General features: G+C 43.3%; 2 protein-coding genes across 4 annotated transcripts in view; one reads left to right on the top strand and one right to left on the bottom strand.

The window, feature by feature from the left end:
- The window catches only part of ttll5 (tubulin tyrosine ligase-like family, member 5), a 44,428-nt gene extending 35,128 nt beyond the window's left edge, over positions 1-9,300 (top strand). Inside the window, exons 30-33 of one of the 3 annotated variants that reach the window (XR_011077664.1) lie at positions 1,161-1,369; positions 4,641-4,723; positions 7,086-7,176; positions 7,353-9,300. Coding sequence is in view for 2 of the 3 variants with exons in the window: in XM_068580233.1 (XP_068436334.1) it covers positions 1,161-1,369; positions 4,641-4,723; positions 4,799-4,854 (348 nt within the window). In the remaining variant the exon portion in view is untranslated. Of the gene's footprint in view, positions 1-1,160; positions 1,370-4,640; positions 4,724-4,798; positions 5,126-7,085; positions 7,177-7,352 lie in introns of those variants that run through there. The other 2 variants (XM_068580234.1, XM_068580233.1) reach the window with 2 other exon arrangements.
- Positions 9,301-9,790: 490 nt separating this feature from the next.
- The window catches only part of tgfb3 (transforming growth factor, beta 3), a 9,601-nt gene continuing 2,592 nt past the window's right edge, over positions 9,791-16,799 (bottom strand). The window contains 6 exon segments of the mRNA XM_068580385.1: positions 9,791-10,234; positions 10,327-10,480; positions 10,971-11,127; positions 12,490-12,597; positions 12,736-12,865; positions 14,108-14,271. Coding sequence (XP_068436486.1) covers positions 10,076-10,234; positions 10,327-10,480; positions 10,971-11,127; positions 12,490-12,597; positions 12,736-12,865; positions 14,108-14,271 — 872 coding nt within the window. The 3' untranslated portion in view covers positions 9,791-10,075.

Genomic DNA, 16,799 nt, shown 5'->3' with positions numbered 1-16,799 from the left:
CTAGCGTGTGTGCCCATGTGTGAGTGTGTACTTCTGTGAGAAGAGAAAGAGACAGGGGACTGTTCCGGCGCTCCAGTCCACGTTCCAGTTGCTGGGTGCAGACTGTGCGGCTCCTCCACAGGCTTGGCTCCGAGCCACCTGGCAGCCAAAGAAAGGTGGCCTTCCTGGTCCTGCTCAAACGGAATTGCGACCGTAGGCCTCGCAACCTGGAAACTCAGCTTCTCATTTATCAACACACAAATTACATCAGAAATTCCGTGTCACACTGGCGGCTCTTTGAACGGCTGCACCGTGAAGCTGGAAAACCATTAGCTTGTTAGATAGCCGTATAAAGCTGCAGAGAAAATAGCATTGACGTGAGATGTGGAAGGAATGTATGCAAAGCATTCACCAGCACTGCAAGGGCAAAGTGAAATGTACCTCTAAATTATTATGTCTAAAAGAAAATGTAATTTCCCCCCTTCACAAGACTTTGAAAAGGTCTTGTACAAACAAATAAATAATGTGAAGAATTTGCTTTTTAGTGCAGCCAACTGCAAAAAAGGTCTTGCTTTGATACTAGATGGCATTTCATTTATCTGCAGTGATTCATGTCAAGCACTTTGATATTTCACCAAATTGACCAAAGAATATATTTTTTTGCCATGACTAACCTATTCTAAATGTGTTTCCTCTCCCTGATCCGTATTTGGAATTGGGTCACCTATACATTGAGAATATCCTAATTCAATATACAGATTCATGGCATTTGGCATTTGTTTATTCAGTTGCTATTGGAGACTTTTTTCATGGCATTTCAGTTGTTGTAAGATGTATTTTAAGACATCGTTCACATCCACAGAGGTACAAGAAACAATCAGGGTGTTTTGGGATCACTTCAGAAATTCAACTAGCTTCAGCAACTTTGGTTCAAATGGATTTGCTGGCTTGGAATCTGTATCAACAAACTTTTAAGCAGGACGTTAGCTGATCTAAAGTAATGCTTTCTCCCATTGTGATAACTAATGGTTAATTGATGAGTAGTCATTGTTAGTGGCTGCTCCTACAGTACTAACAGCCTTGTAATGCATGTCCTTAAGGGTTAAACTACCATTGTAAAAGTACATCCAGTGCCTCAATGATACTAACCTTTAATGACAGTTGTTTTTCTTGTTTTTTAGGCTCAATTTCCAGACCAGATAAGTACTTTACAGACCCAGGCTCCCAAAAACTCATCCGGCTGTCCTCCGCCCAGCTTTCATCTCCACTCAAATCACAGCCACGGCCACAGCCACAGCCAGACCTGTGTTAGTCCTGTTCTCGCCCCAAAGCCACCCAGCAGTGCCAGAGAGGGACCGATCAGGAAAACAGCGACAAAACGCCTCATCAAGTAAGACCAGCCTCCCAACTGAATGCCTTGAGTCCTGATGTACTTATTTCTGACTCCTGACACTTAAATCCAGTATGGCTGAGAGTTTTAAAAAGTCACTTGCTAATTTATAGCACATTCAGTGATTGCAGAGCATTGGCATTGATTGGCCGCTGCTTGTGGATGAAGACAAAGCGCATGGCATCAGGGAGTTCATGGAGCTATGGCTTATGCTAATGAGAGTTATACGTGTGGAGTGGTCCCAGTCTTTTGGCCACAGGGTGTTTCTGCCTGTTGAGTAAACAGCCTCATCACAGGCCTGATTTCTGCCTGAACTGTAAACAGAACGTGGTTAAGTCGAAGGGTCCCGGGCTTCAAGCGCCGTTTAATTCCTGTTTGGTTTGGAGATAAGCTGAAGAGCACGGGAGGGAAATAAAAGGAAAGGAGGGAAATAGGGCTGAACTGCCGGCTATTTCCCTCATTTACTTTATGACTTTATTTCTGCAACATCTGGCCAAATTACACATCAACAGCAAACCTTTGTGATCACGGCTGATGGTTTGTTTTCACAGTTGCAGTGGTGATGGTGACAATGTGTAAGACGTAAAGACACACAACTGGATTGAAACACCAAACTGTCCATTTCTCTGTTTGACTTCATTCATATATTGCAATTTGTAGGTCTCCTGACAATCTAAGCAGTAGAGTTTGAGGGTAGCAGGGTTCATTAAGCAAACCCTCGCACTGCCGACGCGTTACGGTCAAGCATCTTCCTTGACTGGACAAACTGTGGCTGGCTAGCGAAGAGTTAAGAGGACAGGGGTGCAGCGCAGGGGCTGCGGAATAGGTTCGGGCAGCCGGGTAGGTGCTGTGTTTGCTCCTGTGTGTGTGTCTTCCTGGCAGTTGCTGTGTTTACCCTCTGCATGTGGAATTCCAGAGCCGCCTCACACTCTCCTCTGTCCTGCATTTTTGTGGTCGACCAGTGTGACAGGGGAGAGTGTGGGAAAAACGGAAGCTTCAGGACCAAAAATGCACCAATGGAAACAATGGAGAGAAAAAAAGAATAAAGAGAGGGGAAAAGAAAGAATGACAACGAAAAGTGAACTCGTCCAGGAGAAATGAGATGATTGTTTGCAGAAAATGGGGGGATAATACATTGCTTCCCTTTATTTCCAGTGCTCATTTTAGGGGCAACTCAATATCTCTGTTATTGAGGCACATCTGAAATGCATCCCAGTGTAGACCTAAGCTGCTCCAACTTATAATAGAATCACGCTGCTGGGTGTATTCAAACAGTTGAAGGTTATCCAGCCCTCCAAACACCTTCCTCTAGCCAGCTGTTGAATTGTGAAACTGTTGCTTGATACAACTTTACCAGCACTAGCCTCGCATGGTTCTCCCATGAGTAATAGACCACTGGGGATCACTGACAGCTTTTAGTTGAATCTATTTTTTTGGAATCACATTTGGTTTTTATACTTGTTTAGGAAAGGAAGTGGAGTGAAGTCAATGCAGCCAAATGATTTCCTCTGTATGGAGACAAAATCCTACAATAGTGCTATCCAATCAACTTCTGCTGACATGCATCCAGCGATTGAAGTGAGTGATTAGTCAGCATTCGGTTTAATTGAAGACTAAAAGATGCTGAATAGACCTTGGCAAAGAGTGGCAATGTCTTTCTCTACTAATATGCATTACACTTGCTTGAAGCGATCGTGCTTCATGTTGGTATCTACTTAGCAGGGCAGGGCAGGGCTCTCTGGTCTATCAACATACCACAGCTGCCAGCTCGAGGGGCTGCAAGGACTCAAAGTGGTATGACTTCAGCGAAGGCTTTGAAAGGAGCAATTTGTAACACAAATAAATGAGCCTGTTTGGTATTTTGTTTGCGAGGTTTGGCTAGACGCAGCTGTAACTACGGAAACCCGGGCTGTCGTGTGGCATTACTAATAGGGTGACAATTACAGCACCACCATTAATGTCAGCCGTGCTGCTGCTTTCACTCCCTATTAATCAGCCACAACAGTAGTTATTTTCACAGGATAGTGTATACACACAGAAGCTGCCAAAAGTGTGTTTATGGTTAAACTTTATCCCCTTTGGTCAACCTGAATAACATTAAGACATGCGAGTTACCTGAATGCATAAAAACAGCACATGGGCTCTGTTTACCTAAGGACTTCATGCTCTCTATAAGTAGTGTGAAGTATTCTTTTGCTCGAGCTTTATATTTCATCCGTGCTTACTGCAAGTTCAGATTTTGTTCTCACCTCCAGTGTTTCTGGCTGCTGCCTGCCTCTTGAAGTGACAGAGTGAGAGACTGTTGACAAAGAGAGTGATGTGAAAAACCCGGAGGTCAAGTTTTTTTTTTTTCCCCCTTTCAATATGAAAGGGGTTGCTTCCTGTCGAGGTATGCCACGCTTAAAGTGGGCCAGTTCTATTTGTGGTTGTGTAATGGTATGAAAGAACAACTGTGCAGTCCCTTACAAGGAGGCAGTGTGTACCCTCATTACCTTGTTAATGCTCCTTTGGCAAGCTGCTGTTATGGGGCGAGAGGTTAATGCCAGCTAAGCTTTATTTATTGTTCCCCCTAAAAAATGCTTAACAGATTTAATGTATAAGGTTACAGGCGTGTCTGCTCCTGCTCTACGCTTCACCGGTTCTCATAATGGTTTATTCTTTGAAAACACTGTATTTGCTGTCTGATTATTATTTTTAAAGAAAGCTCCCTATCTATGATCTCCAGACTCCCGTATCCCTGTGAGATAAATATACACTCTACTGACTATTCACCCTATAAGAAAGACAATATATACGCCTCCTATGTCTATAGCCATTGTCCTCAAGTACACATAGTCAGCCATCACTAGAACAATCTTGTGAAAATCAAATCACCCGGGACAAGGAGCAGGAATTTGGCCTCTTCAATGTCACAATAGCTCACGAGAGGCACTCAGCAAACACTTCACCCCAACTAGCCTCCAATGGCTACACACACAGACAAACACACACACTCGCGTACACACACACACACACACACACACACACACACACACACACACAAAGACTATTTGAAACTGACTCTCTCCTATCGGAATATGACTCATTAGACACCTAAGCTCACTAGTTGCCACAAACAGTTTTCAGCTGTTATTAATTTATTTGGATATTGAGCTCTAAGTGGGACAATTCATTGGGCTTTGAGATGAGGGTTGCTTTTCAGATACAGTTTGTCATCATATGTATAACACCTTGGGGCCATCACTGACACTTATTGTCTCTTAATTAACAGGCAGACGTCCGCAGAGAGTTCGGCCAGTGGAAGCTTGCCCAGCGGCCAGCATGTGGTCTACAAAGCCATCTGTGGTAAAACAGGTGGGTCTGACGCTGCAGTTCTACACACGCTTCGTACCGAGCTGTAACTTAGCCTGTTGGCGCTGTCGTCCTCAGGCAGGGGGAAGTTATGCCCTCTCGATGCCAGTGTCCGTGATTACAGCCAGGCATAGTGGACATTCCCCATGGAGGACTGATAAACACCACTGGATATTTTTAGCCAACTCCTGACTGCATAGTGGTGTGTAGCACATGTAAATGTATTCTGAACACTGTAAAAGATAACTATATTGTCATAATAATAAATAATGAACAACATGTAATTACAACCTTGTTGGAATACTACAAGTGAGGTTTTATTGGCTATTATGTCTTATGACTTGTGTAGTAACTCTCATTAAAGTTTATGACAGAAGCAGCCAGCTCTGAATGGGCAAAAACAAACTCTAGTGCTGTAATTTGTCATTTGATCATATTTTTCTGTATTTGTAGAGTAGAGGTCAGATTACTGCTAAAAGATGAAGAGCCATAGCAGAGATGACATCTTTCTTTTGTAATGAGATCCAGGGATGGGAACAGTTCGAGTATTCCCATCTGTTGGTCATTCTTTTGCAGTCGTAATCACTGTCTGTCCGCCAAAAGGGCCGTCCAGTTGTACCCCAGAAATCACACAGAGAGAATGAAAAATGTAGCTCAGTCTTTGCTAAGTGTATTATGAGTAATGCACTGCAATTGTGGTTGCATGCACTCACGTGTGCTCTGTCATCCTGCCCTATTTCCACAACTCTTTCCATCCTGAGCGAAGTGTTGAGCTTATTGCAGTAACAGTGATATTAAGCAGTTTGCGCTGATGCACACATCTGTTTGCCGGATCAAGAGCTTTTTTCCATAGACCCCACTATACATTAGCATTAGCAAATCATACCATTCATCACATCACGTGTATCTCACAGTCAAGCTGACCCAGAAATCAGCTTGTCGGAAAAACACAGTAGCTGTGCACCACCCAGTACCCCCCCCCATCCCCACCCCCCCACCCCCAGAAAAAGAAAATCCAGTGCGTATGTCTGTGACCAGAACACTTCTTTTCATTCTTCGTTTTCCCCCCAAACTATGAAGGCTGGCTTAAGTTAACAAACATCTTATAAACTCATCAATTACTGTAACTGGATCCGTTGGGAGAAGCTTCTGAATTTCATGAATGCATTTTTTCCGTCGTTCAGGGCTCAAAGGGTTGGGGAGATGCTCCACTCCGAGCAAAAAAGAAAAAATGTCTGAACTAAAAAATCCCAGTACCAAAACCAGCTAGCAAGGCAGGTTAAACCATGCTTTTAGACTGGGACTGGGAGTAGAACAGACACTCGGTGGGGTGTGTGGGAGGCAGGAGGGTGTTATTAGAGGGAGAACAGCCTTTGTGGAGCTTAGGAGTGCGTCAGGTCTTTCTGCCTGCCCAGTGTACCTTTGTAGCGAGATGACTGAGCTCCCCTGATTGACTCTGACAGGGAGTTAGAGCGGGTCCAAACGGAGAGCATTCTCTATGATCAGCTGTCAACCATCATTAATCACACCCTCCCTTTATCTCTCTCTTGTGCACTCTCTTAATCTCTTCCTCTCTTTGCTCATACAACTCTCCCTTTATCCTCTGAAAACTTGTCCTGCTCACTCACCCCATTCCCCTTTTCCTTCCCCACTTCTTCCGTGTTCATTTTTGACATGAGATGAAGGGAGGGTTTTTGATGAGGACCTATCATAGCTTACAAACCTAGATTATATCGACCACATGTGTTTTACAATGCTTCCCTTGAAGTTCTCAGGGCTCCACAGCTGGTGACTGGGGAGATTTATTGCTTTCAGTTGAAGAAGGAAATGAATGCTGCACTTGTGCCATTTTAATGGGAGTCTGATCATGTCACAATGAATAGCTTTGGCCTCTCTCTATCAAAATAAGACTGTGTGGTGCCCTGTTGAGAAAGGAAAGTAGTTATTGGCCGTCATCCACTTCTCATATGTATTATGTAAGTTGTTGGATGTTTGATTCAAAGCGGTGCTGTTGAGTATTATGGAAGGGAACTGATTATACTATTATTCTGTGCCACTTGTTTGACCGACTGTTGACAGTTTCTTCCGTAATTTGGGGTTTTAAGTGTCATTTGGAGAGGGACATGATGGACACAATATTGTCCCTTGATCTTTTCTATTGCTGAGCTGGAAGAAGCAACTTCCAGCGGTCATGTCATCAGATTGGAAGTCAGGGAGATGTTTTCGCGTTCCAGTTAGTAAGGCCCCACGATGTAAAAGAGTACCAAAATAAACAGAGTGTGCCGAGAGGGAATGAAAGGAAATACTGTTTAGGAGCACAAACACGGCAGCTCTCACTGTACTTGGCATGCCTTTTCTACTGGAGGCCAGAAGATAGGATGAAAAGCGAGGGAGCTGAGAATGAAGGCACTGACCCACAATAGGCCGAGCACTGAGATGACAGAGCAGATTCGCCGGTAAGCACCTTGACCAACAGTTTAAAAGATCAACAAAACATTCACTGGGAGTGCACTTTCTAGAAGTAATACTCTTTCTGGGTTAACCTTAACATTTTAATCTGTGCATACAAAGGTGATGTAGCAAAAACCTTGTGGTCTTTTTATTAATTTGACTCTCATCTATTGCTTCTCAGGTCTTTCTGTGTACCGCAATCTGTTCCAGGGCCAGGAGCCTGGTAACAGATGACATGAAAGCGACCAGCGGCACGTCCCGCCCCTCTGCTGGCCTGACAGGTGTCTCTGCATGTAACTACATCCTCAGAGAGGTGTATTCTGGGAAAGGACAACAGCAACAGATGGAAGTATCTGAGACATCAAACAGCGTCCTATTCATTTCTCTGTGATACAGCCACAGACTCGCAAGAGGATAGTCTTCCAGGCCAGGAATGCCCAGCTTTGATGCAGGTTGGCATTTTATTTGCTCGGATCAACATTAGTCGGCCTTTTCAGCTCCTTCCCACCCTCCCTCCGCTCAGCCCCCTTGGCTACTCTCATACATCCCAACAGTTGTCCGCCCTCATTCTCTCCGTGCTACTGATACCGCAGAAAGATTTTACTGACAGATAGCCTTCAGCAGATGGTTCTTCAATGCACCAGTGGTATTTTAACTACAGGATTCAACCTTTTATTCTTTGCTCCAGCAGTAGAGTGTACAGCTCGCCATTCTTGGAGATTTTATCTTCCTAAAAAGTTATACAAACAGACAAGCATGCGGAGAAGCTTCTTTTATGAGAAGACTCTGGCATTAGACGCTCCAACTCCCGGTCCTTGTTTCAAGACAAGTTGTTGCCAAATCATACACGATGGCCATTGCCTAAGGATGTGTTAACGTATAGCATCCTCTGCTTGTCGAGTTAAAAAAAGGAGCTCAAATACGACCTCAAATCCTGCCTTGTTACTCGTTTAAAAGGATGTCACAATGTTGCTGGGCTGTTTAAGTTTTGTATCAAGATTATAAAACAGTTGTTTTGTGAGTATTCCTGTCAACTGTTGAGATGTTGATGTTGTTTTCCTTGGATGGACCAAATTTAATATTTTTTTTAAACTAAATAAGTACATTATTGTTATTGCATCAGTATTTATATACTGTACATTGTCCACAAATGCCATTTCTGTAGCTCAAGGCATAACATATAAGAGGAGTTATGGTTATGCACAGCATTGCCTACAATGAAGATCAATATTGCACTCAGACCAATACCTTGTGGATATTCTGTTGCTTGTGACCGTTTAGCGAGTTAACTCAGGGTGTGTTAATAGAATAAAACATTTGTGTTGTATATCAGAAGATTCAACATATGTTTGTGATGACTTTGTCAGCAATACTTGAATGTCATGCATGTTTCTGTCATATCAACTGATGATTATTATCATAGCGATTTTGTACAGTAGTTTTCAATGCAGTACAACAGAACCGGTTTTAATACAATTGATAGTATTGTAGTGATTGATGTTAAACTTAATGTTGTTGATTTACTACTACTTCACTACGCCAGTGCACGATGTGTTACAAAAATCCAACAGTGGAATCAAAATCAATGTGTATACTCTCCTGTTGTGATACAAAGTTTACAGTCTGATCATTTCGTCTGTTTTTTTGCTGATTGTTTACAACACACATGCATGGAATTGTAATGTTTTTGGAATCATCAAGTCAGTCTGTATCAAACAACATTGAAATGAATATCGGGGTAACATCAACACATGCTGATCATGTCAGGAAACATATTTGTTCGTCACACATTCTGCACACTGGAAGTTGTCATTCACTGGACTTTGATTTCTTCACTTTTGTCACCAAAATTTTACCCATTACCCTAATAAAATAAAGTGCTCAAAAATACTAAACAAAAACAGTAAAACATCCAACAATAATGGAATTAGAACAATTCTATCCAACTGTCCATTTTTAATTAAAAAAAAAGGTGTTTCCAAGAGTAAAAGGAAAAACATTTACAGTTTGTGATCGAGTTAAGTGTTCACTTAGTGACATACGTCGTCTCATACAACAGAAAGGCTCCACTTAAAAACAAAAACGATCCCTGGAATCTCCATCCTGTTGTATAACAGAGGTAAACATAACCATGGAAATATGACTTTGAATTAAAGGTTGTTTTCCAGCATGTTTTCTTTTTTTTCTTCTCAGGTAATTTTGATTCAACAGCATTTTAATCCTAAACAAACAGTGTAGGGAACTGCGGCAGGTACAGCGTCAGTTTCCAGCTCGGACATTCAAAGGTGTCCTGTACGCCAGAGCCGAAGGATTTGTTTGCTTTCAACAAACAATCCCATTAGTTTCACCCCCTTTGACACATTCCTATTATGCATTCAGTTTGCATTCTCAGTCATTTTCTCTTTTTGACTGCAATTATTTGATGTCCTTAAGAATGCAGTGGTCATTGAAAGGCAATTATTGTTCTGTTCTTCCTGTGTGATGTAACACTGAGGTACATGCTGTTCAAAATGCTGGAATATATATATATATATATATATATATATATATATATATATATATATATATATATATATATATATATATATATATATATATATAAAAGAAAGAAACACTGATGTCAAAAGGCGAATGATAAGAGAAGAGGTCTGATGGGTTTGAGAGTGCTGTTAGTGAAGTGGTGTTTGACAAGTCTTCTTGGTAAATGCTGCCAATGATTGTGAGCAGAGTGCATCTTTTGTTTTTTTTTTAGAGAGAGAGAGAGAGAGAGAGAGCTCAGGCCAGGCCAGGCGGAAACAGGGGTTGGAGGTACTTTTGTGGGGCAAAGCGTACCGCGCCCCCTCAACTCCTCAGACCCGCCCCTGAGTAATGCTGGGAGCCGTCACGTCCCTAACGCCCTGGAGTTTAGCTGCACTTGCAGGACTTAACAACCATATTGGAGAGCTGCTCGACTTTAGGGGAGCGACCCACGTAGTAGAGGATGGTGAGGGGCTCCAAGTCCTGAGGAACGCAGCAGGGTGAGGCAGATGCTTCGGGGTTCAAGGTGTTGTACAGGCTCAGCAGCTATGGAAGGAAGAGGAGAAGGAGACGGGGATCAGCATTCACAATTCCCAAATAGATCCACAACTTGAATGTGTGGTAGCACTTTGTCTCACCGAGCTGTGGGTGGTGTCCGCGCTGCGTAGATAAGGACAGGGACCAGAGCAGAAGTTAGCGTAGTACCCCTCAGGCTGATGGATCCACCTCCAGCCCAAGTCCTGCCGGAAATTTATATATAGTGGTCGTACACAGCAGTTCTCCTCATAATTGCTGCAAACGAGAGGAAAGAGAGGATAATAAGCAATTTTAACAGTTGTATACATTTTTCTCCCCATCGGCACAGAGCCAGAGATGAGAGTGAAGTTCAGAAATTCCACTCTCAGGTGTGCCCTTATTTTCCCTCTTGGAGTCAGCCCAGGTGTCTTTGGTGTTGCTTGTCCTCCAGAGCTGAGGAGACGGCGTGCAAGAGGAGGTGGCGCTTGGGACGGATTCAGACTTGTATTGGATAATACCTCTGTCATGCTCGTCTCTGTGATTAACAGGCTTATTCTGTGTATTCAGTGCCCATGTACTCTTCTTGTCTGCCATGCTTTTGAGACGTGAAAGCTGATATTTTAATGTTTTGTTACCTTGGCTGGTGAATCACCCCTCATATCAAATCTCAAAAACTAAAGTGCAGGTGCAGCCAGAGAAATTATTTGACAAAGACAATAGTCCAAGCCGTGCAGTACATTTTTAAGGCCAAGGAAAAGTGCCTTACTTGAAGCAGTAATTGGTGTCAAGTGCCCGCTTACGCCTGCGGGAGGAGGATTGGGCATCCAGTCTGTGGGGAGGGAGCATCATGAGGATGAGATGTGGGTAGAGCTGCTCCTTTTGCTTTTTCGCACGGCTCAGATCTTCATAGTCTGCTTCCATACCTGCAGGAGACAGTCACTTACTCTGCAGCATATCAAGAAAAACTGCAGATTTATTGAGAATTGTAAAGATGACTTCCAGAGCTGACTTCAGTGGAACCACATCTTAACTCTAATCAGTGTCGTCAGCTGTGACTTTTACAGGAGGATACTGTAATATCCAGGAAGGGCTTCACTCATTTTTGGCTCCCTTTTCACCCTTCTCCTTATTCAACACTGGTCTCTAACTTCCTTCTTTCCTCCGTTCTCCCCCCATGGGCCTGCGTCTGCTCATCCAATCTACCCCTGATAGCTAAAGCAGTGGATATCTCGGGAGAGATGCTGCTGTTGGATACGTACGCCCCTCTTTAATTCGGGGCCAAGCGTCTGAGCGCCGTGGCAGCACATTCCTTGTGGCCAAGCCAGTCGGGAGAGTTCCCAGGGCCGAGGGCCCGGGGGCTCCAGTGCTAAGTGAGATACCAGATCGATTGTGTTCCCATGCTCTGTGTCTCTCTCTTCATCTTAGAAAGGAAACCCATTATCTTAGCAACAAGACCTCAATAGGTATTGCTGCTGGAGGAACATGTTGATGACAGGATGAAAAGGAACTTATTTTAGACCTCAGGATTAGGACTGTGGATGTTGATGGATGATATTGTGGATGTTATTGTATTATAACCACTAACCGGATTCTCATTCATCGCAGGAAACGCTGCACGAGACTACAACATACTCTGCACAGTATGAGACAAACTAAACGCCTGAGTTATTTTATATTTAGCAGTAAACAACTAATCAAAAGGCTTATTGAGCCTTTTGGGTAAATTAAGAAAAATACATTCAAAAAATTAGAGATGCAAATCAGAGCCTGATCTAAAATATTTATACTTTCATCCAATCTTATGCAATTTGTATAAGTAAACTTTAGAGTCTTATCATGGCCATATATAAATAGTTTTGCAGGAACTTTGATATGAGGAATACCACTCTCTGTCTGTGTGCCTACATTGGCAAGAAAACAAGTGTGAAGTGTATTTCTCCAAATGTCAAAAGTAACGTAACAAATGTAGTTGGTGTCGTAAACTGAGGAACAAACGTCCTACTGAATTTGACAGCTAAGAAACATCACTCAACTATCACTATCTATCTATCTTATTTCTCATTTAAACGTCATCCCTGTTTTAGAGATTTTCTTTTATTTCCATTATCATATGCTCACATAGATGTACATAAATGTGTCTGACCTTGGCAGTATTTTTTTCAACACCTTCATGAAACCGCCATTTGAATTTGAATCAGCTTTAGGAAAAACAACAAAGATTTCTGATGCAAATCCAAACCATCTAAATGTCTTTCAGCACAGAGAGGTATTAAATGCAGTCTCACCTTTGAACTTGACCTCCAGCACCTCGTTGGCATTCTCGATGATATCACCGTTGGGCCTGAAAGTGTGGCAGGGACAGTGTACGCTGATCTCCAGGCCAAGGTTAGTTTCTGAGAGGGGAAACAAGAGCAGAAGGTTGTAGGGAGCTAACATTTCCCCCTGAAGCCGCTATCCTTCCTTTTGAATGCTATTTGGCGGGATATGCATTAAGGTGCGATGCAAGGAAAAAATTGCGGTGTCCCACTCACGTCTGTACATGAGCCACTCTCTCACGGTCTCTGTAACATCAAAGGAGACCCACTCAGGAGTTCCCTTGGTCAGGACATTCTTGCCCCCAATGTAGCGCTGTTTGGCTTTGGGGTCGTCTTTCTGGAGGATCTGCGAGGAAAGATGAAAATGTGACCCAGCTGCACAAACTCTCTTTCTTTCACACACACACACACAGAACCAGAGCTGTCTGTCTGAGCCAGACTCTCCAGGATGCCTTGGGCCAAATGTCTACTCTTCATGGAAAAAGTGACTCCCTGTGTTGATATCCCCATTTTGCAAGTTAATGCCTGCGTGTTACCCTCCTGCCAATGAGAACCTGGCTGTCCTTCACATCAGCAGTTCAAACGTACGCTTTAGCTGGGCGCCCTAGGTGCAGGGGCAAGCAGTTCAGAGCAAAGCAGGGTCGCCAGGTGTATCCGTGGGCATTCGTATCCTAACTGTGTTATCATGTCGAGGCCCCCGATGTACAACCCTGACGATGGAGTGAAACGCAACAGTGTGGTCCAGACATTCCTATCTCCATCAGCACTTCTCTTAAAACAAAGGTGTTTATCTGTAGTGAGAAATATGTGTGTTTGGGTGGTGAGCCCCACAGCAGTGCCTTGGATCACCAGGTTCCTGAACATTGTCAGCATCTAATCTGTCTTCCTGTGGGAACAAGGGGCCCGCGTCAGCCCTCTGCCAATCAACTCCAGTCTGAAAGTGTGGGGGCAAGCAAGCAGCTCCTTTTACTCCCCTGGTGGGTGACCCTGCCTCTATCTCCTCCGAGGCCCCTGGAAACAATCTGACGGCCTGACAGTCTGTATTCAGTGCTGGCCAGAGCCTTGCCTTAGAGGCGATATGCAGTCCAGAGACGCTTGTCTCCCTGGCAGGAAATGTTGGAACCTGATCATCACTCCTCGTGTCTCTCGGGAGATTAATGAGGAAACCGAAGAAAAGAAAAAAATCCATCCGTGCCACCCCCCACACACAGACATCCAACAGATGCTTAGTTTAACACAAAGAAATCCTAAAAAAACACAAATGCAGGTGCGGATCTAAAAACCCTGTTGAAAGTATAATCCGTTACTTGATATAACAAGGATGGACAACTGCTATGAGATTGACAGCTGAGAAAGAAGAAACTTCTGAATGGGGGGCTCTTAAAGGTGGCTTTGAATTTGTCCTAACGTAGAATGAATTTGACTATAAGCACATGGAATAATGATCAGCACATACAAAGAGGGAGTTGGACACCCTAATATAAATGTTTTCATCTTTCTCACTGACCTACGCCGGCCTTCTGAGCGAAATAGAGCACATAAACCTTGCACACCGCTAACGGTGGAAATGAACGGTCAGTTCACACACCTGGTAGAGCTCAATCCTCTGCTCGTTTCTCTTGGCGCCGGTGTTGGGGATCCGCAGGGCTCGAAACTCGGCCCGGAACAAGTTGGAGGAGTTCTTCTCCATGGTGGAGACGTTGAAGCGGAATACCTTGGAGGTGATCCCCTTCAGGCAGTGGGGAAGGTCATCTGTAAGTAAGGTGGAAATGATGACTTAACCGTGGCTTTAAAGATGCATTTGAATATCTGCTTTAAAAATAGATCAGGCTGGAAATCTCATTGTTTCTCTTTTCATAATCCCTTTAAACTGTTATCCATCTGTTACCTCCTAGTATATATGTTATCAAAGCCTATTTTTTGTCCACTATTTTCCTTACAGGAGTGGACGTGTTTACCTTCTGATTATTGACACACTTTCCACATAGGATTCCCCTCCCCTTATATAGTTTGCAGATAAAAGTAAGCTCTTATTTTGTTTTTACTATTTCTACTCTATTCCAAAGAAACGTGGGCCATTACCACGAACCATCTGCTTATACTTTGTGCGGTCCGAGTTAGCAACAAGTTGAAGTCATGAAATGAAAACCAAATGTCCCATGTGGTGGTGGAGCCGGCTGCAGTGGGACGGCAGCGTGCTCCTCCTCCTCCCACCGGCTCTTGAGCCCAACAGGTGCTCTCAGGGCTCGGCCACAAGCCAAGAATTCCCTTGAGCTAGGAAACATGTGGGCTCACGTGCTGGAGCAGAACAATACCTGAGAAACCATCTCGGAGGGCGACTCCATCGTGATGATAATGCCACTATGTGAATGCTTGACAAGCAACAACTTGCTGTCTACACGGTGCGGGTATGCGATTGTTCACTGGCCTTTAGCAGAATCAGTTAAATAAATGGCCACATTGTGATTCTATGTAAAAACTTCCTGTTGCATTGAAACCTTTCCCCTTTTTACATCATAATGCCATTGAACCGTTTATTATTGTAGCAGGCTATGCACATGCAGTGTTGAGCAAAACAAGCACAAAGCAAACTTTTTATGGGCCAAATGGAAACAGTCATTTACAGCCAAGCCATTGCTAATTTATTACCCCAAGCTTAAACTTTATTACCAAGCCTCAGATTTGCTGATGGTTGAAAGGGGCAATGCACCTTTAGCTGATTTGCACTTCGAGCTGTTTGGGGACAAATGGAAACTCAGAAATGCTGTTGTTTCTTTGTCATGCAAAAGGAACTTTCACATCTCCAAGTATCTGTACTTCATTTGACCCGTGCTCCTATTTCAGTGTCCTCCCAGTCATTATCTGATATTTCCACAAAGTTTTTTTCAACTTTCCCTATTTATAGGTGACCTTTTCAGCATTCATCCCCAGCCAGATATCTGTCCAGTGTTTCCACACAATCTATAAGGAGGAAACCTCGGTAGCCCTTTCCTCCCCTCTCTCACTGTTCCGTCCCCCCACCCATCTGCCCTCCCAACAGAAGGTGGAAAGCCCCACTTTGAGGGGAGATTTGAAATTCTAATCAAGTCTTTGGTTTCCTTTTGGATGACCTCATTTTTCCTAGTGCAATGATTTAGGTGGATTTCACATTATGGCTTATTTTTGCCAAAGGTCTGAAAGGTAATTTGTTCCATGTTGGTAAGTGGAGGGGATTGCTTGCATAATTAAATGACATCCATTGAGACATTTTCTGACCCTCACCATTTTCAGATGATGGCTTTTAAGAGTGTTTGACCTGTGACCTATTTTGACCAGCAGAACTTTATGTCAATAAGCTGCATTGAGGTCTTGATTCTAGCTGTGAATCCAACATTAATGATGTTGGAGTTAAGCATTAGTGTTAATTAATATTATTTCCCCCTGACTATAAGAAACCAAAGTAGATATATTGTTATAGTTCTGATTTAAATTAAACGCTGTTGTCAGATCGGATTCTAATTAAAATATTTAGATTTACTGCAAACCATTCTCATTAAAATGTTTGCTTAATGTTCACAATAAGTCTGGATAACAACAAGATGCCCAGTTGATCTCTTTCTTGTGTTATAAATTAAAGCAATTGTAGCTTAGATGGGCTCTTAATGAGGGATTTAGGGGAAAACTTGTTCAGGAAGTCCCGGAGACAGACGTTTAAACAGCTCTGCTGTAAAACTTTACAGAGTGCCTCGCCCAGACACTATCGACCACACCTCTCACCCTGCAGTGTCTGGGATCCTCTCCTCGCATAACCAAGATGGTATAAAAACTCAGGAATCACCTCTCCTTGCCCTTTTGCCCGCAGGATCATGCGTGATGTCAGTCTCTCCAGAGCTTTGTGGAGGTAAACAAAGGAAATAGGAAGCATAAGGCAGCAGGTGCTGGCCAGCTGCTGAGGTGTCTCGGTCTCATACAGGACAATATAAATGTCTCTGGAAATGTAATCATTTGAGTGCTCTATTACACTTAGTCTCTGAAACAATAATGTGTTCTCATTATGCTTCTATGGTTTGATTTTCACATGGATATTTACACAATTAATATTTAGTTTTAATAAGAGGAGAGAGTCTTACATGCTTCAATACTGTGGCAGACCACTATAGCAGATGAGATCATGTGACGCATCTCTGTTCTAAAGTTGAAAAACAACTTTTATCCCACTTGGTTAAGGATGAGGAAGCAAAAAATGGTTGAGGCGTGGGAGTTATGGGGGGGGGGGGCGGACAGCCCTCTGTCTCTGTTTG

Source organism: Clinocottus analis, unplaced genomic scaffold (assembly GCF_023055335.1).
Source record: "Clinocottus analis isolate CAN_PGR_092001 unplaced genomic scaffold, fCliAna1.0.p SCAF_17, whole genome shotgun sequence".
NCBI classification, from domain to species: Eukaryota; Metazoa; Chordata; class Actinopteri; order Perciformes; family Cottidae; genus Clinocottus; species Clinocottus analis.
The sequence above is the reverse complement of the archived record's forward strand: the minus strand, read 5'-3'. Positions and strand labels throughout refer to the sequence as shown.